Source organism: Haliotis rubra, unplaced genomic scaffold, assembly GCF_003918875.1.
Source record: "Haliotis rubra isolate DU_JTF1 unplaced genomic scaffold, ASM391887v1 Scf33, whole genome shotgun sequence".
Classification (NCBI taxonomy): domain Eukaryota; kingdom Metazoa; phylum Mollusca; class Gastropoda; order Lepetellida; family Haliotidae; genus Haliotis; species Haliotis rubra.
In genome coordinates, this window is record NW_025767002.1 from 1,220,263 (window position 1) to 1,247,665 (window position 27,403).

The 27,403-nt window shown below is 38.9% G+C and overlaps 1 protein-coding gene across 1 annotated transcript; it reads left to right on the forward strand.

Moving 5' to 3' along the window:
- The first annotated feature begins 134 nt into the window (after window positions 1-134).
- Window positions 135-24,205, forward strand: LOC124284155. Its single transcript, XM_046720219.1, has 12 exons — window positions 135-247; window positions 8,737-8,852; window positions 10,487-10,606; window positions 11,510-11,567; window positions 12,160-12,263; window positions 12,993-13,101; window positions 14,034-14,100; window positions 15,454-15,481; window positions 16,946-17,114; window positions 19,813-19,948; window positions 21,181-21,662; window positions 22,868-24,205. The coding sequence occupies exons 2-12, from the start codon at window positions 8,771-8,773 to the stop codon at window positions 22,953-22,955; spliced, it is 1,443 nt and encodes a 480-aa protein (XP_046576175.1). The 5' UTR covers window positions 135-247; window positions 8,737-8,770; the 3' UTR covers window positions 22,956-24,205.
- Window positions 24,206-27,403: the final 3,198 nt, after the last annotated feature.

Consider the following 27,403-nt stretch of genomic DNA (forward strand, 5'->3'; position numbering starts at 1 on the left):
GTCATATTTCATGTGAAATAATTTTATTTAATTTTGATAAATATTTCTTAACTAATGAAAATGTATTAACATAAAATATAATGTTGAACAAAGTTGTGATTTTGCTTTTATATGAAATTGTCGTCACCCCGATCTTATTTGTTATTCGCGAGAACCTGTCTGAAAGTTCCCACTTCTCCAAGTGTGGTAAGGGGCACGGAAGAACGTGACACAAGTCTATATCGCTACTATTCTACAAAACGCTCAGGTTTGATTTGTTTAAGGAGCTTTAGATACTCCTGTCTGTATTTTCAGAGCCCTCAGTCTATTTCGGTTTAGAAAGGAATGTTAAATGTTAGGGAGACTTAGATGTTGCCCGGCAATGTTTACAAACGTATTCTGCCCCCTGTACAGGAAAAGATGCAGCTAACACAGAAGATTAATTCTAATTCCGCCTAAATTCGAAAGCGTTCATGCACAGGTTTAGACAAGATGTATATTCACTGGAGAAATTGTCACTGTTATCCTATTTATTGTGGGGAGATGACCTGCTTGTGTTTACTGTTGTCGTGTTGAGTCCTCAGGTCCATCAATAATTGATCAAATCACATGTGATCAAAATAATGATAAATAATTGTGAGTTTTTAATAATGCATTTAAATTCACTTATTTCCAATATGCAAACTTATAACTGACTTTTATTTACCTGTTTTCCTAAATCCGCAATATATGTGATATACTTACAGTACATCTAATAATATCATCAAGTCACACAAGTTCGATCGACATGTAACTTCGATCGCCCATTTTGAATGGTAATTGTCGCGATATGTAGTGATAACTTATGATATCTGCAGCTTTGATCTTCTGGTGACACCGCTTTCATTCGTTTGGACCGGAAAATGTTTCGTGTCAAGTTACCAAACGTAAGTTATAGCTCATATTCAGCAAACAACAACTTTTTAACCCTAGATAATATATTATTATATAACTTTATCAGCTCAAATAAAATGTAAACAGTATTTATTTCACACGTTGTAAATTGACAGCACACCTGTCTTCTGCTTGTTTACGTTGCTGGTCTAAATGTCGCATGACCAGACACTTGGATATCCTTGTCAAAATTTAAAACTTTGGAAACAAATAAGGGCCATTTCTTATAGAAAAGTTAATGCTTTTTGAGAATTTCCATCAATTTGTACCTGATGAGGTTCGAGCTAGTGCCTCATTGATAAATACAACCTGGGCACAATGTACCCACCCTACATGTCAGCACAGAACACATTTACGTTTTCTGCAAGCCAGCTCGTGGTGTTTGTCAACATTCTGAGGTTTGGTGCCCGTCACAATGAGCCTGAAGAATAACTCCCTGCATAATACTTGTATATAAGCTGAATATTTTTGACTTTTCATCGTTTTTGGAATTATTGAAACATAAAATGAACGTTTCATAGACATAAATGCCATAAAATTACTTGGGACTGCTCTAACTCTGAATTTGACACAAGAGATTGTCCATACAAGTCATCCTGTTTACGCGACAAGCCAGCCAATCATATGATCGAAGTTGTGTGACATAGCTTTCTGGGTCAATTGTGTCGACATTGAGAGGGTGGCCATGCCGCGATTGAGAAAAGTAGTAAAAATACCTGGATTTCGGAAATGTTTGACATAAATAAACAAGTTTTGAGGTAAGAGATTTGAAAATAAGATTATATGAATATAACTTTGAAAGTTCAGCGACAGTTCTTAAGTGATCAAACTTACATGACACAAGGGTACATTGTGAATTTGGAGGCTAAAATGGCTCATTGATTTCATTGTGCCAAAATGGCACCTAAAATATACAATAAGGAACAATTTATGCAGTAGAATATTCACTTTATTCGTGGTTTATTCATTGGTTTGAATTCCCAATAGTTCACTTTCACTGTCATCATGTATCATGATCCAGTATTTCAATAGTATTTATTAGGGCTGCGCAACATAACCGGTTTACCGGTATTTACCGGTTCAGACATGAAAATGATACGTATTGCGATATGCTGATCGAAAACCGGTATTTTGACTTGCATTCGGAAAACTTCGTAACACTCGGAAATCTTCGGATATTTCCTTTTTTCATTAGTGCCAAATATTATTCACATTTTTATTTTTAATCATGAATAAAAGTTGTTATTAAAGCTTAATCAAGCATACTGATTTTGCTGTGTATTTGCTCTATAAATCAAGCATTACCTCGATTATAAGTAGTTTTTTGTTTAAAAATACTTCATGCAATATATTGCAATACATATCGCAATACATGCTTTCGCATCGCAATATATCGCAATATGAAAATTCTCTGCAATACCCACCCCTAGTATTTATGGGACAAGATTGGGTTGTGATGCATTCACTATAGACTTTTATCAGTGTAAGTAATTTTAGGGGCAAATAGTTTGAAGTACATTAAACACAGTCATCAAGCATAGTTGATCATCTCAGCATAACATTTGTGTCAGAATGTTGGTCTCATGTGTCCTGTATTCTGCTATTGGTTACTTCAGATTAAAAACAGACATGTTCATGTTGCCAATCACCTGTTGTTTAACATGCCCTATGCATCAAACCCATGAAGATCCGGGTTAGAATTGGTCTGCAGCAACCCATGCTTGTCATAAGAGGAGACTAACTTGATCGGCTGGTCAGGCTTGCTGACTTGGTTGACACAAGTCATCTTATCCCAATTGTGAAGATCGATGTTTATGCTGTTGATCACAGGATTGTCTGGTGCAGACTTGATTATTTACAGACGCCGCCATATAGCTGGAATATTGCTGAGTGCAGCATTAAACAACAAACAAATAAACAAGCCTAATCATCACAGGGTTGGAAATAACTATAAAATTGCTAGTGTACTCCGCAACGGAAGGGGAAGAGTGCTTCTTTCTGATATGTTTTCGAAATGTTAATGCCAAAAGTCGATCTTTGCCACAAATACGATGTGTCGACCGGTCATATTTGCACATAGTAGTTTTGGGAATCGGAAACCCAGGGATTTACAGGACGCTAATTCCTGCGTCCTATACCCATGAAAATTGACAATGGACGCAACAAAATATATTAGCGCGTCCACAGGGACTCAGAAAAAGTCTAAATACTTTTCGTAAAAATTCAAATAAAGTGACAATAAGTTATCACTGAGTTTGCTACTAGCTGGGTTATAGTATTATTTGCAATTTAATTACTGTAACAATGTGATGATCATGATACACAATACAATAACAGTTTTAATGATAATATTTAAGAGTCTGGGACCCCCATTCTGTTGTCCAAGACCCTGAAAATTAAGAATATGAGTCCCAGGGACACTCAAATACAGGACTCCATGTAAATCCCTGGAAACCAAATCCGCTATCGATTATCGGAGGATTGTGGTGAAGGGTTATCGATTATAATCGATATATGTACATTTTTTTTAATGTAATCACCAATTTTAAGGGGTTTTCCCCAGTTATTTGCTAATTAATGTTATTTTTTTAACTAATGCTGTCATGCAATGAAATGCACGCATGCAAGAAAGACACTGGAATTGTAATTAATCAATGAAAGTGGTTAAAATTTTACAATGTGCATACCTTTACGCTGTTGAGCACATGTTTGTTCGTGAATATTCGTCAAATTTGATGGCTAGTTTACTTCATTCAAGGGTGTTATGCAAAAACAACAAAATTCTGATTAATCGAAAATATGTTTTTTACAATCGATAATCATTTTTAATCCTTTCGATCGATTTTCGATTATTTTCAATCATCAGAACATCACTAGCACATAGCATATTGATTCTTTCTGCCTGTTTTCATACAACCCATTGATGTGACTTTGAATTTACTTACCGGGTAGATTCCATTTTACCTATAATCAATCTGGTGTACAATACTCAACTGACAATAGTACTGTTAGATGCATGTCAAAATGACCCAGTGCCCTGTTAGATGCATGTCAAAATGACCCAGTGCCAACACAGTTAATCACCAGAACATGGCATTTAGTTCCTTGAAAATCTCAAGTAAATAATTAATCAAGTATGTATTGAACATTTCTCTGTAAATTGTACTGTAGTCTGAAATGTTCATTTTTGTTTATGACAGTATTACCAAATACTTGAACAGGTAAAAGCGTTATGATTTTTGATAACTAGGTCATGTATCAAAAACCTTTATTAGAATTGAATAGATATGAGAGAAAGATTAATTGTTTTTTCATGAAAATGCTACTATGTAAAACGCGTTGTGAAAGATTTAATATTTGGCTACGGGAAATGGGAATCTGGAATATGTACTGGAGTAAACAGTTGCAAGATTTGTTAAAGGTCACATGCAACCAAAAAATCAAACATAATTAAAACACAATTATCACTTCTTCATGACATATAATATGCATTGCTGATTATGAAAAAACAAATAAACAAAATTATAAGCGTATAATCGCAAATCAAAAGTGCAATATTTTGTACTTGGGTTAACCTCCCTCGAAACAAAGCAGCCGGGATACCGAACCCAGTCAGAGTGGGTGGGTGTGCACTCAAGTGTAGCGGCTGGTTCATTAGTAGATGCCGCCTTCACGGCTCATTGTGTGTGTATATATAGAGATGTTGGGTTTTGTAAATACATGCTCATTTTTTGTGTATAACATTTAGCAATCAACAGACATCATAACATGTCATGTGTTCAAGTATCACACCTGCCTGTCTGTGTAATTACATAATGTGACAGAGACCGAACTTGGGCCATAAATCAATGCGTTTTGTTTATGGTGTATAGCCTGATTGGTGTTAAGTTCAAATTGCATGTGGTCAGTGATCGCAGTTGTGTATTGAATATTGTCATTAGCAGACACACAGGTGTCAATAAAACAAGGCATTGAGTTTTGTCTGTGACAGAGACATATCTATATCACAGTTAGAAATTCTGTCAACGCTAAATAATGACATTGCTTTTAAGTATCGAACTGAGAAAGTTACTCGGTAAGAAGAACGTGTGGTGAAATAGACAAATGAAATTATATAAACAGTTTATTTACTGTCATATCATATAAAAAGCTCGCGCCTGTGAGATATCAACAAAACATTATGAAAATAGCTCACACCAAAGCCTTCACCGAGTATTCACCAGACAGCCCGCTTCCAAGTTGCGCGAACCTATTTCACTGCGCACGTGCTATGAGCGCAGCCCAGCTGTTGAAACCCGTATTCCCCAGAAAAGTCTGGGGAAAATTAGTGAAACGTTTGAACTCCGATTTCGCGTGGTTTTTTTCATCGCGTTATTTTTCAACTTTATAAGTTGAATTAGCATTTTTGACGCTTTGTTTCGGTAAGTCCATACCGAAAGGTATCAGAATCTGCAAAGTTATGTTTTACGTTGCATGTGACATTTAAGCATTAGAGAAAAAATTCAAATATGATATGTAAATTATGATGATCTTAATATTTGAAGCATGAAAGATCTAACCTGTGAATGATTCCTTCCATTTAGTTCCCAGATCACACTGTGCAGCATTCTGTACATTGTGTATATCGATGTACAGGATGTGTGTGTATAGTATTATGTACATGGGGCCTGATTCCAGCTCTGTTTGTGTGTTTGAGGGAACTAAAAGAAATGTCTGCAGATCACAGTATTACATATCACTGTTGTCATGGAGATCTCTAGTGAGTGAGTGTCAAGTCATGGCTACAAAAATGCGCAAAATGAAATGAATATGGTAATATTGTCCACTAAGCTTGGCAACTGATGAACAATCAGAATATATCACTGATGTATTTAGATGTAACAGAGAATGTGTATGTGTTTCGCTATTGAATTGGAATTGATTGTGGGGCTGACATTATTCTTAGTTTGCAGGATTTTTTGTGAAACATAGCCTGATTTGCATCTTTGTAGTTAGGTTTCGAAAATATATTCAAAAAGACCTTTTTTTACTGAATGTATTTTTCTGTGTATCATTGTCAAGCTGAACTTGTTTCTCCCGTACATATGCAGAGATGCCAACCCTTACGCTTTAGGCGTAATTATTACGATTTGGACCAGTAAATTACGCCATTACACTTAATCTGTGAAAATTACACTTTTCTACTCGTTTTTACGAAAATCAATAAAGTGGGTAAAATTTCACAGGGAAGTGTTTTGTAACACACAGGTGCAGGGGTGCAGAAATGGCCTTACATCGATAGGAATCGCTTACTCTTAGCATCGCACTCATTCCAATAAACTTGAAAGGAATTAAAGTATTTTGAGTCACATGACCAACAATTTTCAATGTATGGAGCTTCATAATGATCGGTCACATGTGTTTCTGTCTAGAATCTTCCTTTCGTGAAAACGTGTACCATGTTGAAGTGATCGGCAGACAAGTATAAAAACTTTTTATGTCCAAATTACACTTTTTTGACCTCTATTATTACACTTAGGCCCAAAATAGTGTTGGCATCTCTGCATATGCTCATTGTGTTTACAGTTTCATTTAGGTCAATAGACTCAATACATAAAGGTGTATAGGCATGTTTGATGGAATATTGAAAGTTAAGTGATTTTCAGATTTAATTTTTTCCACATCAGATGAGATATTTTTTTATCATCAGATAACATGAACTAAAAAAGAACCTGAACCTGAAAGAAGCACCTTAATTGCTTTGCTTGTTAGGTGTGGTCATGGCAGATATAAACATGTTTTGAAAAGAATTGGGTGTTCTTGACTTACTTTGACTAGTATACATGGTTTCATTATATCGCTATCATTTGATATCGTATTCGTCTCTTGAACTGAGGGTACAACTGTTATCGAGGTGAGGTGAAATTGGGTTTAACCTCTTGCTTGAGAATATTTCGCTCATATGACGACGTGCATGCGTGTGTATGTGTATTGCGGCTGCATGTACTAGGCCAGACTGAAGCTGGTTTTATAGTGCTAGCCCACTGAGATACCATGCCGCAGTGAAGCATGAATACCCCACTCAGACACATTATACTGACTCCGAGTCGACAAGTCCTTGTACCCATTAATGCCGAGCGCCAGGCAGGGACCAACAAACTGTTATTGAACTCATGTAAGTAAACAAAGATCAACAATAATCAAAGGGAGATAATTCACAATGGAATGCACCTTAATCTGTATCATTTACATGCCTGAAATATGATAACACAACAAGTATGATATTACATTCCCTAACCTTCAAAAGTCTGAGCAAAGTTTATACTGTTGATATTGTGCTTAGTTTATGAGAATACACACATGCTAATCATGTCTTTCGATGTTTTATCTTAAATTTTAAATATTTATTGACCAGTTTGTTGATATGTGTTCATTCATACCTGAGTTTGCTAAAGTGACATGACTAGAGGTGTGACGATGCTGAAATTTCACGATACGATACGTATCGTGATATCTTGGAACAATACGATTCAATTCGATACATATTACGATATGCTATCTTAAGTTATTTTCTTTGCAAAAGTGTATTTTGATAGCAAGTAACAGTGTAAATTTTACATAACCATTAATTTCTAGTGAAAATTAACAATTTTAAGGTCATCAATACATATCATGATATGAAAAAAAGAATCGACATTATACAATTATAGACTCTTGTAGAGGTCGATATCGGTTTTATTGACCTGAGTAAAACAATATCGACCGAGCTTTGCGAGGTCGATATTGTTTTTCTCAGGTCAATAAAACCGATATCGAATTCTACAAGAGTCTATAATTGTTTTATTATATAATGCAAGAGAAACAGGTTTTAACATAAACTTTTAATGCTCATATTGTGCCATCTATCCGAGTGATCTGATTGGCTGAAAAGCGGGGGAAGCCCCTTCCTACGGGATTCCTTGTCTATTTTTAGTAACCCAAGTCAATATCGTAATTTATCAGAAAACTCAAGTCAATATAGTGTTTTGTAGTCAATCATGTGACGGTATTTTGACCAATCATGGTACAGGAAAAATACTACCTATATAATAAATATTTATCATCAGATAGAGTATCATGATTGTCGATACTACGATATATGGTCACAGCTCTAGACATGAAACATAACTGGAAATTACTTTTTCCCAAATGCTGACCCTTCCAGAAGGGTGTGTGCACTATGCTTATATGTGTGCTGTACTGGAGAAAATATGACAAAGTGACAAGCGGGTACAAATGTGACAACAAGGGAGATAATCAACAATCAAGCACAAGATACCTTTGTTACACTCCTATTATCATTCTTTTCCCAAATTGCAAGAAGCCATAAGAATCATAAAATTTTCTGTTAAACCCCAACTGAAGTGTCATGTATATTTTTGTGTTTGTCTCTGGGAATGCCATTGAAGTTATTTAGGAAAAAGTTTATGTTTAATATTTCCAAGATTAAGTTCAGTTTGTTTTATTGTATTTATAGGAAAAACAACAAACTTTCCTTTACACTGTCCCAGTACCAATTACTCTGAAATGAAATGGAAGAGTAAATTCACCTTGGGAATATCATGCTTTCTTTCCCAATGGCAGTATGATGAGGAATAGAATGAAACATTCAACTTTATGGATGACAACTTCTTGTTTATTGCATAGAGGCGTTTTAGCTTGATAATGATGTAAGAATCTACATCGAAACGTTGCTCTATGCAATAAAGAAGAAGTTGTCATCCATAAAATTGAATGTTTCGTTCTTGACTCACCAAGTTCTAGAATGCCGATTAAACAATGATGATGAATGTATATTTTCCCCAGAGATGCTGAGCTGATGGGTTTGTTGTGAGCGAAGATGAAGAGTCACATAGCCTCGGTGGTGATAGTCAGCATCTTCAGTGTATCGGCCTCTCAAGTTGTTTCAGCTGCTGTCATTGGTATGTACTATGTACACCAGTACTAAACTTAAACCCGTGAAGATCCAAGTTAGATTGGTCTTCACAGGGTTTTATGCGATGTGCAAATGTGAGTCCAGTATGCAAAAATGAAGAGAATGGATGCAGAAAAAAATTCACTGCATCCAAAGGGATGCACAATATTATTCATTGTACCCGCAACACATCTATGACTTACCTAAGTGTTTAGTTGTTTCTTTCAGAGCAGTTACATGCATCATTTCATCCCTCAGTCCACATGATCAGATGATTCATTCCAGGCTCTAAAGAAATTATCAAAACATACAGTTACCGTATATGACCGACTATAAGTCGGATCTGACTATAAGTCGGGCCCCTTTCTCAACCCTCTAAATTCTTGCCAAAACCATGTAACTCAAATATAAGTCGTCCCCTTTCGCCGTATGTATCGGTATTGGGTAGATCAACGTTGTGACTGTTCAACACTGTAACATGACGAACGTAAACACGTTGGAATTCAATGGTAAGTGTTGAAGTTGTAAACAAATGTTTGTTTTGTTTTGATATTTACTGTTTCATACTAACGGAACACTTTGTATATGGCATAATAAAACATCCAATATTTCTTCACCAAACTTGGCACATAGATAGATCTGGTGGTCTACTGGTGCCTTTTGGTAGTTTGGATTTCTGAATAAAATATTTTTGGCGTTTCCATGGCAACAAGTTTCAGGTTGACTGAAATGGGTGGTAGTGCTCTTTTCCGGAACAGAACTTAAAAACTGTTCACTGTTTCAGCACCAAATTTCATACATAGGTGGTCTAGTGGTGAACTGGTGCCTTTTGCTAGTTTTGGATTGCTGAATAAAATGTTTTTTTTTGTGTTTCCATGTTAACAATTTTGGTTTCAACTGAAGTTGGTGGTAGTGCTCCTTTCTGGAGCAGAACTTTGAAACCCTTCAGTACTCTCCTTCCACTTAGCTATATACACACCAAAACATTTGACATAATCATAACTCGTAGACATATTCATGAAGAATATTTTGCCATTGCTGGGGATATTGATGACTTTGTCTTCTTGTTGAGACAGTAGAGATTGAATTGATGTATGGGGATTAATAACACTTCAGGTGAGTCCTCATTTATTTATGTGGGCGGCGGGGTAGCCTCGTGGTTAAAGCGTCCGCCTGTCACTCTGAAGACCCAGGTTCAATTCCCCACATGGGTACAATGTGTGAAGCCCTTTTCTGGTGTCCCCCGTTGTAATATTGCTGGATTATTGCTAAAAGTGGCTTTAAAACCATACTCACCCTGTCATTTATTTATGTGTTGGATTGTGGTACTCGGTTTATATATTTGTTTTATCACCATCAGTAACTGTATCTATTATTATATAAGACAATTTGTGTTGGTACATTCACAACAACTTCACGTTTTCAATGTTTATTGATCACATGACATAGCTGTCATCCGCCAAACTGCATTTTCATAGACTTAAATCTCCTTCACAGACCATCACAGATGATTTATTAAGGGGAGACAATCAAATAATCAGTTAATGCAAGCTGCCAACCAGAAAACCATTAGAAAGTTATTGTTACAAATTGTGGCATGGAAATCCGTTTTGACCATTCCAATGAATTTTGATTTGCCAGGAAAGAACTGCACGAAGGTTGCTGACTGTGGCTGGAAGGCTTTCTGTAACACAACCACCTCCCAGTGCTACTGTCCCAGCGGTTATGTCCTGCACAGCAATGGCAAAGATTGCTTGAATGGTGAGTAAAGGTTGTTGCCAGGCTCACTGAAGTCAGATGTTTCACTTCGAAGATTCCTCTTTGTGACAAAGGGCGATGGGGTAGTCTAGTGGTTAAAGCATTCACTCCTCACACCGAAGACCCGGGTTCAATTCCCCACATGGGTACAATGTGTGAAGCCCATTTGTGGTGTCCCCTGCCGTGATGTTGCTGGAATATTGCTGAAAGTGACGTAACACCATACTCAATCACTCATTCACTCAGGTGAGGTGAGGTGAGGTGAGGTGAGGTGAAATTGGGTTTAACGTCGTGCTTGAAAATATTTCGCTCATATGTCGACGTGCATGCATGTGTATGTGCGGCTGCTTGTTCTAGCCCAGACTGAAGCTGGTTTTATAGTGCTAGCCTACTGAGATGCCATGCTGCAGTGAAGCATGAATACCCCACTCAGACACATTATACTGACTCCGAGCCGACCAGTCCTTGTTGTACCCATTAATGCCGAGCGCGAGGCAGGGACCAACAAGTACCATATTTTAACGTCTTTTGGTATGACGTGGTCGGGGATCGAACCCGCGACCTTCCGCTCTCCGGACGGACGCTCTAACAACTACACCACAGAGGCGGTCTTCATTCACTCAGTCTCAGTGAGGATCTGACAGATCAGTTAGTCATCAGTTTCAAGGCTTCTTACTTTTCTGAGCTGCCAAAGCATTCCGAGTTACTAAAAGTTGAAGTTATCTTAAACCTTTGAGGAATACTGTGCAAGTATATTGTGTCTCTTTTTGTTTGCTAAAATTTACATTGTTTAATCAAGATGGGAAAGAAAATAAAGCTGACTTAAATATTTAGGGTGCTACACCAAACTCTCTCACTCATGGACTTGTAAATCTGACTGTATATTTGTTGTGTTCTTTGTTTCAGAAAGCTGCTCTGGTGCGAAAGACTGTCTGGAGTGCTTGTCAGCTGATGTCTGTATGAGGTAATAAGTTTACTCAGTGTTTATAATGAATATTCATCAATTTTTACAGTTTTGTAGATTGTTGCACCTATTAATAAACCTTAATCCAATATACCACAAGATCATTTGATGTAAACTCTTTGTTGATTCATTCCTTCTAAATTGTCTTGATGATGTCTTTGAAGTCCTCTTTCTGCATCCTTGCAGGGGTTCAAAAACCCCATCGCCCAATGCCCAGGGACAAGTCAGTTTTCATTTCGGGCAATCAAATAATGGTATCTTACTTGTCCGTGGGCTACTAGATAATTTCCACTTATGGTTTTAAACTGCAAATAAACTTGCATTTAACTTCATATCTGCTCAAAATGTAGCTATTATATTTTGCAATGATAATAAAGTAGAGTTATCTTTCTTTGCTATTTATCACTTTTCAATAAATAGTCCAGTAAACATTAACATCAAATACTATGTTGATTTATTCTTTCATAATTATATCATCATGATTATGTCATAAAATCGGGGCAAGTGGAAAATTAGTCAGGACAAGTTAATGTTAATGTTATCTTAGGTACTTAAACAGATCACAATGTCACAGGTACTGAATATTTTTCAGATGTGTGAGCTTCATCTTGAAGGATACTAGGCTCTGTGTGTCTGTGTGTAAAGGCAAGGCAGAAATTACAGAAGAGGGGCCTTTCCGTGGCAATGTCTGCACAGGTCAGTCGCATGGTGTTTGTCAGTGAAGTTCAGAAATATTGGAAAACAGTAACCATTGTATACAATAGGAAGCTAAATATTGATTTGGCTTATCAGTTGGTCATGATTTTAATAATGATTGACAAATAATGCCTCAGATATTGCCCAGTGGCAAAGTTCAGTATGAGATTGTTACATGGTGTTTTTAATCTAAAGCTAAATTATCTGCAGATGTGACAATGCTAAATTGAATGTGAATCAAATTGAGTAGCAGCAGCAATACTGTATTTCTTAACCTCTGATTTTATAAAACATTATTTCAAATTGTCTGTTAACAATCATTGAGAAAGAGGCATGTTTTATGTCTCGCAACAACTGTCAATATACTTTTGTGGTTGAATCTTTTCGTACTCAGTATAGTCAATGCTGACAATTCATGCTGTGAATGTATGAGCTGTAACAGTTTGATTGGCTTGTGCAGAAGGAAACATCCTGTTACAGGGTTTGTTGGTTTGTTGTTTTACGCCGCACTCATCAATATTCCATCTATATGGCGGCGGTCTGTAGATAATCAAGTCTGGACCAGACAATCTAGTGATCAACAGCATGAGCATCGTTCTACACAATTGGGATACGATGTCATGTGTCAACCAAGTCAGCAAACCTGATCAGCCAATCCTGTTAGTCGCCTCTTACGACAAGCATAGGTTGCTGAAGATCGATTCTGACCCGGATTTTCTCATGTTACAGAGACTAATGACAACACAGATATCATCCCCATCATTGCGGGGGTGGCGGCTGCTGTGTTGCTGTGTTTTATCATCACCTTGGCTGTGTGCTGCTACATGAGGAAGACCAGGTAAGTTCTGCTGGATGTCAGTGAGACTATGTCTAGTTTGGGAATTGGGCAGAGTCATTGTGATATGTTAACCCCAATTCTACCAGAGGAAAACTGGTTGTATTGAAAAAATTGTGGGGATACATTGTGTCAGGAGATTGTGTTCTGAGATACATTGTGTCAGAGGGGATTATTTGTGCTGGAATACATTGTCAGGAGATTATGTTCTGGGATACATTGTGTCAGAGGAGATTATTTGTGCTGGAATACATTTGTCAGGAGATTATGTTCTGGAGATACATTGTGTCAGAGGAGATTATTTGTGCTGAGATACATTGTTTCAGGAGATTATGTTCTGGGATACATTGTGTCTGGAGATTATGTTCTGAGATACATTGTGTATGAGGAGATTATTTGTGCTGGGATACATTGTCAGGAGATTATGTTCTGGGATACATTGTGTCAGAGGAGATTATTTGTGCTGGGATACATTGTTTCAGGAGATTATATTCTGGGATACATTGTGTCAGGAGATTATGTTCTGAGATACATTGTGTCAGGAGATTCTGTGTGCTTTGATACACTGTGTCAGGAGATTATGTTCTGGAATACATTGTGTCTGGAGATTATTTGTGCTGGGATACATTGTGTCAGGAGATTGTGTGTGCTGGGATACATTGTGTCAGGAGATTGTGTTCTGGGATACATTGTGTCAGTAGATTATTTGTGCTGTGATACATTGTGTCAAGAGATTATGTGTGCTTGGAAGGATAGCGTCAGAGAAGATTGTGTGTGCTGAGTTAGATTGTGTCTTAGGACAATATGTATTTTGGGATAAATTGTGTCATGACTTGGCAAGTGAGTAGCTCAGATGCACACATATGCAAAGAAGTAAAGAACTATTGGTTATCCAATTTGAGAGGACATTGACATTCCCTTAATTCTGTTTTCAGGAAGAATGTCAATCTTCAAGAAAAGAATTATGAATCCAGAGAACTTGAAATGGGCAAAGTGAAACAGGTGAGTGCATCATTAACAAAGCTGCGTGTGTATGGTTTTTCACCGTTTTAGGAATATTCCAGTAATATCAAGGTAGAGGACACCAGAAATGGTCTTCACACATTTTACTTATGTGTGGAATTGAACCCAGGGACCCATTTCACAAAGCTCTTGCAAGCCTTAGATCTTGTCACTTTCCTTGTAGCATTCCTACCTCCTATACTGTAACATTGACTTTCGATAGTCGTAGCGCTACGAGAGCTTTGTGAAACGGGCCCTTGTAAGCCTAAGATCTCGTAACTTTTCTCGAGGCAATCCTACCTCCTACACTGTAACATTGACTTACGATAGTCGTAGCACTACGAGAGCTTTGTGAAACAGGGCCCTGGTCTTTGGCATGACAAGTGAACATGTTAACCACTAGGCTACCCCCAACAAGGGTGGCATTGGTGATGAAGATGATGATGTAAAGGATGGTGATTATAATGCATTGTGTACACACCAGGACAGGTGCTCTGTTGTCCTTTGTGGTTATGTCTGGGAACTCACCTCAGTGACAAGGATCTCATTTTTGTAAAACATTGTCCATATTTTGAGTGAGTGAGTTTAGTTTTACGCCTCACTCAGCAATGTTCCAGCTATATGGCGGCGGTCTGTAAATAGTCCAGTCTGGACCAGACAATCCAGTGATCAACATCATGAGCATCATTCTACTCATTTGGGATACTATGACATGTGTCAACCAAGTCAGCCAGCCTGACCACCCGATCCAGTTAGTCGCCTCTTACAACAAGCATGGGTTACTGAAGACCAATTCTAACCCTGATCTTCACGATTATCCCCAATTTTTGAAGGTGATCTAATCTTCAATGCTGTCACAAGGTTCGGGACAACAGCATGTATTGTGTATTTTTGTGACAATGTGTCATTATTTGGCGATGTCATTTGCTGTTTATATGACAAAATGTCTAATCAGTGACATGCTGACATTGAGTTGGCATGGAAAATACCTCCAGGAAGTTGACTTCATAAGCTGCAGTAATACTTTGTGAAGCAAGTTTGTTGACTCACCCATTGTTGGCTGTCACCTGATTAAATCTGTTCTCACATCCTGATGGCTGACACCATTGTGTCACCATACACGTGATGCATCACATGTAAATCATGAATGTTGAAATACCAATATTTATTTTGGGGTAATTGTTATGCATAATGTTATAGCTGAATGTTTTAATTTTGTCAGCCTTGTGAAAACTATTTGTGCGGAGTTTGCTTTTGATATTTGTTTAAAAAAGAAATCATAAACACATTAAACAATGCGACTTTTCTCTATACAAATAACTTTCATGAACATGCATGCTTTTCCTTTTTCAGTTTCCTGTTTATGACAACAAAGGATTTGGTAAGAAATTCTGAAATGTCTTTTAGAGGATAAATTTTTTAATCACTTGAGGTCCTATCAAACTGTTCAAACATATAGATTTTAGATGCGGCAGACAGAAAGATTGCTAATATTGTATACACATGAAGAATGCTTGATTCCCTGGTGTGGTGGTGGTGAAATTGGGTTTAACGTCGTGCTTGAGAATATTTCGCTCATATGACGACGTGCATGCATGTGTATGTGTATGTGCGGCTGCTTGTATTAGCCCAGACTTAAGCTGGTTTTATAATGCTAGCCCACTGAGATATCATGCCGCAGTGAAGCATGAATACCCCACTCAGACACATTATACTGATTCCGAGCCGACCAGTCCTTGTTGTACCCATTAATGCCGAGCGCCAGGCAGGGACCAACAAGTACCATATTTTAACGTCTTTTTGGTATGACGCGGTCAGGGATTGAACCCGCGACCTTCCGCTCTCCGGGCTGACGCTCTAACCACTACACCACAGAGGCGGTCTGATTCCCTGGTGTAAAACATTAGCCAGTACTGAAATCGGGTTGTCCGCTACAGCTGATGATTTCTTCCTGGTATCTCAGTGGGCTAGCACTATAAAACCAGTTTAAGTCTGGGCTAGTACAAGCAGCCGCACATACACATACACACACATACATGTAGTCATATGAGCGAAATATTCTCAAGCACAACGTAAAACCCAATTTCACCTCACCTTACCTTATGCACATATGGAAATATGGTTGGTGAAGGGAGCTTGCTTGAATGGAATTTGGGTCTAAAAGTAGTAGAAATCTGAAATTACTAATGATCCAGGGCCTGCTTTCAGAAAGCACCAAGGTGATCATAAGTCACTTAGGTAACCTTAGTGCAATGTTACACAATGGGAGTTTAGGTTAACCTTAGTAAAGGTTGCTTCGTGAAAGGAGCCCCAGGTTCTTACTAGAGGAAACACAGTAAGTTTTGTTTATTCAAATTATCTAGAAAATACGATTATTTTATGTTTTTAGATGAGTTGCACTCAGAAACAACCACTGAAGCAGCAAATATATATGACTGTAGGAATTAATAGAGGAAATGTTTTATCTTTAGATTTAAAATGAGACCCAGTCGTCTAATTAGGGTGGAGACTTCCTGCACAGATAGGAATAGGAAACTGCTTTTAATGAAGGCAGGGTCTGACAGTAGAGGAAACCTGAAAATAATCAGCATACAGACTTATAGTTTCAGGGAAAACTGTCTATTAATTCATGTTTTGTATCATGTGACCTCTTGTTTATGTGAGAAATCAAGTTGGAGTTTATGTATAGAGGTAGAACCAATTGAGACGTGTTTGTGTTTTTGTACAGTGAGAGAGAAAACCGTATACATCGACTTTGTGTTTCTGCACTTAGAGAAAGAAAACCACCTTTGTTGTGTTTGTGCACAGAGAGAGAACCATTTAAGTCCTGGTATTTTATCTCCAGAGAGTGAGAGCCACCTGAGCCTGCGTCAGAATGTGATCAACTCTGACGTGTACCTACAGCAACTGGAGCAGTTGCGGCCACACACAGAAACGCTCATGATGGTGCTGAGTCAGATACGCCGCAAGCTGCGTGGCATGGATCAGTCGGACCCCAGAGTGCCGACATACAAGTAGGCTGGTTTATTGAGACTTGTTACAGTTCTCTTTTTGCCGTCATAAGTGACATGTAATTGTTGTGATTACTCTGCCTCTGTTACATCAGAGCAAAGAATTCATGTATTTTGGCTGTCATCCCTCTAAGTAATCTTCTGATTTTCAACAGAAGTCCTTCATTGTCAACTATCCATTATCAGTTGTGCTTATAATAGTATCAGAGCAAAAATTCCTGTATTTTGTAGGGGTGGGTATTGCAGAGAATTTTCATATTGCGATATATTGCGATGCGGAAGCATATGTTGCGATATGTATTGCAATATATTGGAAGAATTATTTTTTTAACAAAAACTATTTATAATTGAGTTAATGCTTGATTATAAAGCAAAAACACAACAAAAATACTATGATTGATTAACCTTTAATAAAAACTTTTGATCATGACAAGATAAAAATGTAAGTAACATTTGGCACTAATGAAACAGGGAAAAGAACAATTAAAATAACGGAAATATCCGAAGATTTCCGAGTGTTACGAAGTTTTCCGAATGCATGTCAAAATACCGGTTTTCGATCAGCGTATCGCAATACGTATCGTTTTCATGTCTGAACCGGTAAATACCAGTAAACTGGTTATATTGCGCAGCCCTAGTATTTTGGCTGTCGTCACTCAAAATAATCTTAGATTTTCAACAGAAGTCCTTCATTGTAAACTATCCAGTGGACTCTGTCAATACCGGCCTCTGTAAACACCGGCACTCTGTCTACATCGGCACAAAGTTTCAGTCCCGGCAGAAATGCACGTAATTATCATTTAGAAACATCTGTAAACATCGGCATCTGTCTATTCAGGATATCGGCATTGTTTTTCAGTCCCAACGAACAAGTTGTTATGAAAACGAATCTGTAAAAACCGGCACATGAAAGACGGCGTAACCCTTTGATGAGATTAGGTCCAAATGATGTAACAACACAATCCGCTGTGACTCCCGAGATTATTCAGAAACGGGAAGTGTTAATCAGCATCTAGTTAATCAGTGAGTGGTAATGAACACTTACCTAGAGTAATTAATACATGTAGTGGGCAGTGTGACTGTAAAAACAAGCAAGTGTTTACATTTTGTTGATTCGCGGGTATTGACTCCCGAGATTATTCAGAAACGGGAAGTGCCAATCAGTTTCTTGTTAATTAGTGAGTGGCACGTGTCACTTACATAGAGGCTAATCGCTTGATGGCGGTATCGCTCGAAAAGCTCCTGAACATCAACAATATCACTGTACTCTTGCCGAGTATTTTCACATTTGTAAGAAGCGATTTTATTGATAAAGATTGGTTTCTTCACGACGCGTTTCACTACAGTCTGCTTATAAGGGTCGTGATTGGTCAAAATCAGACACGTGACCTAAGCAGCCAATCATATTATGGAAATGGATACCGCCAACCAAAACTTTTAGGATCGAAGGTTTTGGGTAAAATAATTCTACATGTATTCTGAACATATTAAGCAAGACATCGCTACCTATCGTAAATTATAGAACTTATTGGGCATATCGTGCTAGGTTATGGCCTAAGACAAAAATGCTTCATGTATACATTTTGCATTAAGCATAGTGTCCGGGTCAAGACGGAGGCCGGCGAAAAGCCGAGATGTTACTAAGCTGCCGAAGCATAAACAAGAATCGTTGTTTTCAATAACATTGCGAAAAATAGTTTATAATATTAATTCTGGCCGATAATATATGATCAGTTGAAATTCATAGGCTTAACCTAGCTAAACCGGCACTCTGTCAAAACCGGCATTTTTATTTGGTCCCGACTGATGCCGGTATTGACAGAGTACACTGTATCCATCTTCAGTTGTGCTCGTAATAGTATCTTGATACCCACACCTAAACTACATGAGTCGTACATGTGTGTCAGGCTGCTTAGTATACATCAGTGTCACCCCAGAACCCCAGCACACAAGCGGAGTAGTTAAGAGAGTGATGTTTCAGTTTCCTGTTAGCAGTCATTAGGAGATGTGTTTCCATTGTTGGAAGTCAGGATTGAAATAGCCTGTATAATTTCATATCACATATTTGAACATTGCAATGATGCAGAATGAACAAGAGTTCATTTGACAAAATTAGGTTGCTTGTGAAAAGTCTGATTACATGAAGATGGTCCTTTCCCAGTTTCAAATTCTGTTCCTTTCTTTCCAGTGAGGATTCTAGGGTAGAACCTGTAGCATAAGAACCTGGGCCTAGATTTTCGAAGCTCTCTTAGCGCTAAGATAGTCGTAAGTGCCATACATTAACATTAACTTACGACTATCTTAGCGCTAAGAGAGCTTCGAAAATCTAGACCCAGGACCCCAATTCTCGAAACGTTCGTAGCCCTAAGAATTCTTAACTTTGATCATAGCCAATGTGCTAAGAATGGGCTTAAGAAGTTCGTAGGGCTACGAACGTTTCGAGAATAGCTAGCCTGTACTTTGTAAATTTTAGGTTGGGTAATTTGACTTGGATGAGTTATTAGTATACTTCAAGTCTGAATTTGCTCAATCCAGATTTGGTTATGTGCAGACTGTCTTCTACAGCTTATATATTACCAAATGCTGTTGAACTTCATTATATCACTTTTATTTTGTTTAAGAAATTTGAAAGGTGAAGATGGAAACCTCTTTCCGTCCATGAGGCATTGTTAACAGCATCATGATATTTCTTCTTTGTCAGGGGTGTGATTCATCAGCTGTGTCGGGTCCTGGTGTTGCTCCACAAGAAGGATCCTACTGTCAGTATTCCTTCAGACGCCCTTGGTCTCATAGAGTGGGCACAGCAGATGTTGGAGGACCACAGAGAGCAGGAGGATGTGAGTGGTAGCAGGGGCGGGCACGGGGTGGGGCATGAGGGTAGAGTGGGCACAGCAGATGTTGGGAGGACCACAGAGAGCAGGAGGATGTGAGTGGTGGCAGGAGGGGGCACGGGGTGGGGCATGAGTAGTGGGCACAGCAGATGTTGGAGGACCACAGAGAGCAGGAGGAGGAGGAGTGGTAGAGGGTGGTGGCAGGGGTGGGGCATGAGGGTAGAGTGGGCACAGCAGATGCTGGAGGACCACAGAGAGCAGGAGGATGTGAGTGGTGAGCAGGGGTGGGGCACGGGGTTAGTGTGGGCACAGCAGATGTTGGAGGACCACAGAGAGCAGGAGGATGGATGTTAGCAAGGGTGGGGGCATGGGGTGGGGCATGAGGGTAGAGTGGGCACAGCAGATGCTGGAGGACCACAGAGAGCAGGAGGGATGTGTGTGGTGGGGCATGAGGGTAGATTCACAGATGCTGGAGGACCACAGAGAACAGGAGCATGTGTGGTAAGAGTGGGGCATGCAGGTGCTAGGGCACAGGATGCCAGGACCACAGAGAACAGGAGGATGTGTGTGTAAGCAGGGGTGGGGCATGAGGGTAGAGTGGGCACAGCAGATGCTGGAGGACCACAGAGAACAGGAGGATGTGTGTGTAAGCAGGGGGTGGGGCATGAGGGTAGAGTGGGCACAGCAGATGCTGGAGGACCACAGAGAGCAGGAGGATATGATTGGTGGCAGGGGTGGGGCACGGGGTGGGGCATGAGGGGCAGACACAGCAGATGTTGGAGGACCACAGAGAGCAGGAGGATGTGTGTGGTAAGCGGGGGGTGTGGGGCATGAGGGTAGAGTGGGCACAACAGATGCTGGAAGACCACAGAGAGCAGGAGGATGTCAGTGGTGAAAGGGGGGGGGGTGGGGTGCGGGGGTCGGGTGTGGGCACGGGTAGATAGGGCACAACAGATGCTGGAAGACCACAGAGAACAGGCGGATGTGAATGATGTCAGGGGTAAAGAGGGCACAACAGATGAGGTGGTGGGGGAGACAGAGTGATTAGGATGAATAGGGGAAATTAGATGGAGAGACTATGCTTAAGAAATATTAGATGTAAGTAGTTGATTTTAGTCAAGTAACCAATATAGATAGATTAAGAAAGGTCATATGCATTTTTCATTGTAACATGTTCAAAATTTAGAACCATTAAATGTATGTACAAGTAGTGTGTCAACCTTCATTTCACTTCACAGGAAGAGCAGAACATATCAGAGGGTCCCATCAGTAGAATCTCGTACATCGATGTGGACTTGGAGCACAGGAACTCCCCCGTCTATGCTACCCCTGTGGGCAAGGGGCAGCCAGGCCATCCCCTTGGCTCCAGCAACACGTCCGGCTACTACAGCAGTGTCCCAGTGCCCTTGCCGGAGATGAACAATATGGGATACGCCACCATCAACCGAACACCCACCAATCCTACCTTATATAGCTCAAATAAGAATGTTCTTTCCAAGCCTGGATCTGTGCAGAAAGTGAACAATGTGAAATCTCGGTCCCGTGTTGTTACCAATGCTGGGTACTTTGCCAATGGTCGATACTATGACCCCAGCCCCCAGCCCGTTGTCTATGCCCCAGCAAGCTCCTATAGTGACAGAAGCGCTGGCCCTCTCTCAACATTCACTGGGGACCTGCACAGATCAAGATCATTTTCAGGAAGTGATAACTCTAATTCTGTGTAAGTACTTTTTGCATTCTAGACGGTCTCCGTAGTCTGTAAAATAAAGTATCTGTCCAGAAAACTGAAGGTCAGTGGTTTTAATCTCAGCTATGTCTTGGCAAAAGACTTTAAAAGATGGTAATTGTAAGGTGGCCCAGATGCTAGGTGCAACATGTTTCTGTACAGAGTTGTGTCCCTTTATGTCTGAAATCAGTACAGTGGAAGCTGTCTAAACAAGCACTCGTCTGGACTGAAGGAATAATCCGGTTTAGATGTGACGTGAAATTGGGTTTAACGTCGTGCTTGAGAATATTTCGCTCATATGACGACGTGCATGCGTGTATATGTGTGTGTGCGGCTGCTTGTACTAGCCCAGACTGAAGCTGGTTTTATAGTGCTAGCCCACTGAGATACCATGCTGCATTGAAGCAATGGAATACCCCACTCAGACACATTATACTGACTCCGAGCCGACCAGTCCTTGTTGTACCCATTAATGCCGAGCGCCAGGCAGGGACCAACAAGTACCATATTTTAACGTCGTTTTGGTATGACGCGGTTGGGGATTGAATCCGCGACCTTCCGCTCTCCGGGCGGAGGCTCTAACCACTACACCACGGAGCCGGTTTAGACAGTGTGCCAGATCGTAGAGCTAACACGTTTACCTATGACTAGGACTGAAACAGTTTTGTCACTCTCATATACAATGTACATTGTTGTATCACGTGGTTCTCTCAGCTACTGCACACATTGACAATAATAGCCAAAGATTTGAGCTCATATTCACTTTTATTCACTTAATAACATAAACATGATAAATCTACACATTTGATAAAAAATCAGACATTTTGGTTTGTTTATGCTCAATTGACGATTTGAGAGTGATTTTCTAATTTGTGACAATAAGATCCGGAATTGACAGCTGCCAGATTGCAGAGCTTTTAAATGATGATAAATGTACTAGCCACAGACGTGACTGAGATTTTATGCCGGTGTTGACAACTTGGTTGTGGTCATGGAAAGTGGTTCATCCTGATTTAGTGTCTTGGTTTCTCAGCACCTTATATGTGCTCATTGATTCCTAAAAGTGTTAAACATTTAAAACATGAACAACTTTGCTATATTCCCACATCAAGCTGACAGACCGTGATATGATTGAAATTCTGTTCGAAGACGCTTTTTACCCATTTCACTTTTTCAGTATATCAAATTTTCAATTCCAGCAGAGACAATGAAGATGATGATAAATTAAGTGAACTTGACCCCTTCCCATTTGACCCTCGAGATGCTACAGACCCTGTAGAAGTCTAACAAGGAGTTATCCCCCTGCTGAATATCTTGCTTGTGGATGGCTGACTGAAGATGACTACTGGCTCCAATGTGGAAATGGCAATACATACATTGTAGCACAATGCTGACTCGATAGTGTGATACAAAATGCTGACCATGCAAATTTTTCATTCAGTGGGATACAAAATGCTGATTGTACAAATTGTTCATTAAGTGACATACAAAACGCTGACTTTGCAAATGGCTCAGTGAGGTACCCAATGCTGATTGTTACAAATAATGCATGGTTTATGCAGTACAAGAGAATTATTTCAGTTCCTGTCCTTAGATTATCATGCATGGGTTCATTCCTCATATTTACATCGGAAACTTCAGCACATTCTACTCCTATGTTTACCAACATGTGTCTTTCTGTTATGTCCATATTATCATGTTCAGTGGCAGTGTTTAGCTGTTGTGATGAAGCCTCTGTGAATATGTTGTTCATCACACTCCAGGCTTAGGCTTGTCATGCTTTCTCATGTTGAGAAGATTTACTCAGCGCTAGGAATCTGTCTCCAAGTTCACATGTAGAACCAGTGCATCTAAAACCAGGGCATTTGACATGTTTAGATCCTTGTGAAGTCGAGAAGGATCTCTGCTTCTCCGGTCCTGATGTTGAGCTAAAACAGTCTACATGAAATTTAAAAAAGAAAATTTAATTTATGTAGCATACGTTTTTACCCTTTACACGGAAAATCACAAAGCTCACTATGGGTTTAAAACAATCACTGTCTTAAAATATGTAAATCCATATGTTGATATTTTTAATCCTTTTATGTACACTACAGTCAGATGGTGTTTGAATGTTAGATTGTAGTATTCTTGAGTATTTTACTTTTCTGTCGGACTTTTAGGGTCTGGCAAAGCTCACTGTTACATTTCAACTGAAACTACATTCCAAATTAACATTGTTTGATGCTCAGAATATTTTTATCATTAAGTTTTATATGCTAAAAGTGTACAAGTTCTAAATCGCTGTAAGATGAAGATGGCCAGGTAGATGGAACTGCAACTTGTTTCATGTGTCCTAACTCTTACTCCTGGAAGATTTTATGATCTATTTTATTTGCTGAGACTCAACTGCTATATTTCTGTGAAGTGCTATTGATAGGAAACAGTTTGCATTACTACACATCCTTAGATATCCAGGGTATAGGTGTTTTCCCATTTTGTACATATTTAGTTGAGTTTTGGGTTCTTTTTGCAATGGGGGCGCTGGGGTAGCCTAGTGGTTACAGCGTTCGCTCGTCACGCCGAAGACCCGGGTCCGTGTCCCCACATGGGTACAATGTGTGAAGCCCATTTCTGCTGTCCCCTGCTGTGATGTTGCTGGAATATTGCTAAAAGCGGCATAAAACCATACTCACTCACTCACTCTTTTTGGAATGGACTTGTGTTATTGCTTGAGATGTACAACTTAAAATTCAGAAAAAATGTTACACAATTACCTGGAAAGGCATCAAGTGAGTCTGATTACATAAAAGAAAGTCATTTTTCAGTTTCAAGCCACTTTAATATTATTAATGTTATTCTGTAATATTGTACACCATGACGTTACTGTTTTTAGTGGCAGTGGAGGCAGATTTTCATCTGGCAGGTTTATAAGTTTACCATTTTGTTTAGCCAAAATATTTGCCGTCTTCCCTCCAAATTAATAAGATTTGTCCTTCAAGGTTCTTAAGAAATTAAATCCTTCATGTGGATTTATTTTTACAAAATCTGCACGTTTATTTTTCCATACATAAGACCATAAACCCAGAGACATTTTGCAGACATTTCTTATGACTAAATACATCATCCATAACATTAAGGACAGCTATTTAGTCCTTAACATTCAAAATACAATGGACAAACATACAGAATCAGTGACATCGTTGAGCACAATAATGCACCACAAGCCAGCTCATCTGTTATCAGGAAGCACTAGTTTGTAAGTGGGCATGGCCTTTCTTTCAGTTTATGGAAGGATATGAAAAAAAATTTACTTCATTCGCAATAAAATGCCTCAGAAAGACTTGCAATTATTTATTTAACATTATACCCTGGATAAAGGTGTTTAAAATGAACTGCTGAATAATTAAACTCTATTGATTAACCAGTCTAGTGTTTTAGCTCCGTGAGCTTCTACTTTTGAATTGGTTTGTAACACTATGATGTTCACGTGTATTACCATTATAATGTGTTCACAGTGTAAGCAAAGTTTAGTTTTAGTTGTTTATTTTATCAGTAGTTAAGTATTATCTTGTTTTAGCCTTGTTATGAGTATCAGTATGTAACCTTATGTATTACCTGTCTGTCTGGTATTTAGTTGTAGAACAGGTACGTCAAGTATTTGTCACAAGAATATTAGCTGCCTTTCATTGTACACCGACACTTGAGAACTTTTATTTTGCCTTTTGATGTATGCATTCCGTTAATTCATTCGTATATATTTTTTACTAAAGTTGGCATCACATATCATGTATAATGACACATTCCGGATTATATGTACATAGTACTACATGCCAGTGTGCTGTTGTTCAAAACAACCTTGGCGCTAGGACTACCTTAAGTCTGTGTCAAGGTATGGGAGTTACGGTCACCTTAGAGCTAAGATAGCTTTGTACAGCAGCATATACCTGCATTCATTCCTCTTTCTGCTCAATCAGTGAAGGTGTCCTCCATGGCAGTGACAGTTCTCATAATAGATAATATCTACAGTAAAACCCCATCAGTTTGAACCCCTTGAACCGGATACATATCATTTAGAGGTCATCATGGAGCAGTACCCAAAGACTGGAAGACCTAAAATATCACGTGACCTAATAAGACATATCTCTGCCTCTAATTTATTGAGGGTACGATTGATCGGTCTCCGACTCCATCAGTTTTCATTTTTAGAACCAACCCACCACAATATTATGTAATATTTTCTTCATGCCACAAACCTTCTTTGGATGTGTCAGTATTTTGTTTTCATTACTGAGTTACTGTGGTTTTACTGAAAATACATCCTCGATAATCTCCAGGGTATACGTTCCGATAAATCTCCACTATACCCTGAATGCATCTACGGCTCAAGCCGATGATTTTATTACCTCCCTTGGTTGGCTTTTTATCCAGTCAGGTGTCTACGCTGGGAAGTTGAGCGTACAAATCACAACTCACTTATCTAACCGTTTAAACTTGGCAACACAATAATATATTGTTGCAGAGGTACTCTGAAAGAGATAGAAAGAGTTCTTGCATAGAATTTTTTAAGATTTCAGATCTGTCAATCTGTCTGTATGTTTTTCCCCAAAATCTGAGTCGCACTGCGAACAAACTTTCGCGGCTGCGACCGCTATCCTTGTTGACACTGGCAAGCTTATCTGATTGACTACTGCTAGAATGCGAAGCCAGCAAAGGGAGGTAATAAAATCATTGGCTCGAGTCGTAGATGCATCCAGGGTATTGTGGAGATTTATCGGAACGTATAGCCTGGAGATTATCGAGGATGCTGAAAATATTAACTCAGCAAGAAGTTGTAAATGACTCTTACCGACCTATCGTTGCTGAGTTTTGACTAAAGTCCCAGATTATACTCAGCCAATTAAGTTGTGATACAGGTACAGGAAAACCTATTATGTGATGCTGTTCAATGGTTGTGTGTAATTTATTGTCTGAGGCAATAACAGGCCTACTACCTGTGCTTTGTACACTGCTGCCAAATGGACATGCTTTGTCTTCCATGCATATGATTGTGTGATGTTGTAAATTAGGCAATGAAATGAGGGTTCCTGACTATATATTTAACATTATACATGCTTGCAATAGTGTGAGAGCTTGCAGTAGTATTTAAAAAGTGTGCCTAGCTGCTTAATGTGTGTTAAATATTGTAGTAATGTCTTACTGTTTTTGGATCTAGTCAAAATTGGTTGAATCAAATACACTTTTAAAGTTATTTTCTGCCTCAGTGGGTTTATACGGCCCAGATCCAAGCTGTACATGATGGCTACAAAGGGTATTGGTTGCCGCTTGACTAACGCTGTCAGTGTAATAATTAGCAATATTTTGTGAGACTAAAATCAAAATGTTCAAGTAAAGTAGAACAATTGTGCTTGTACAACTTGCTGTTTCTCCAGAATTTTTTAGTTTTGGCTGAGAACTAGTGAAGTAATCCAATATATGTCCGTCATTTTGTTTAGATACTATATGTATAACAACTGTCTATTTCTGAAATGTGTATGGTGTAGGTATTGGAGACGAAATTTTTCATTAATATTTTTCATTAATATGAAATATGGTTTATGCACAAAAAGCTTTGTGAATCTCACCAGAATATTTATTTCCAGTTTGTTGGGAAACACACAAAAGTGTTTTTTGTATTTTTCAGATAGAAGTGACAGATACCAGTCTATTCAACACTAAATTTGTAGCTTATCAGACTTGATTATATCAAATCAATT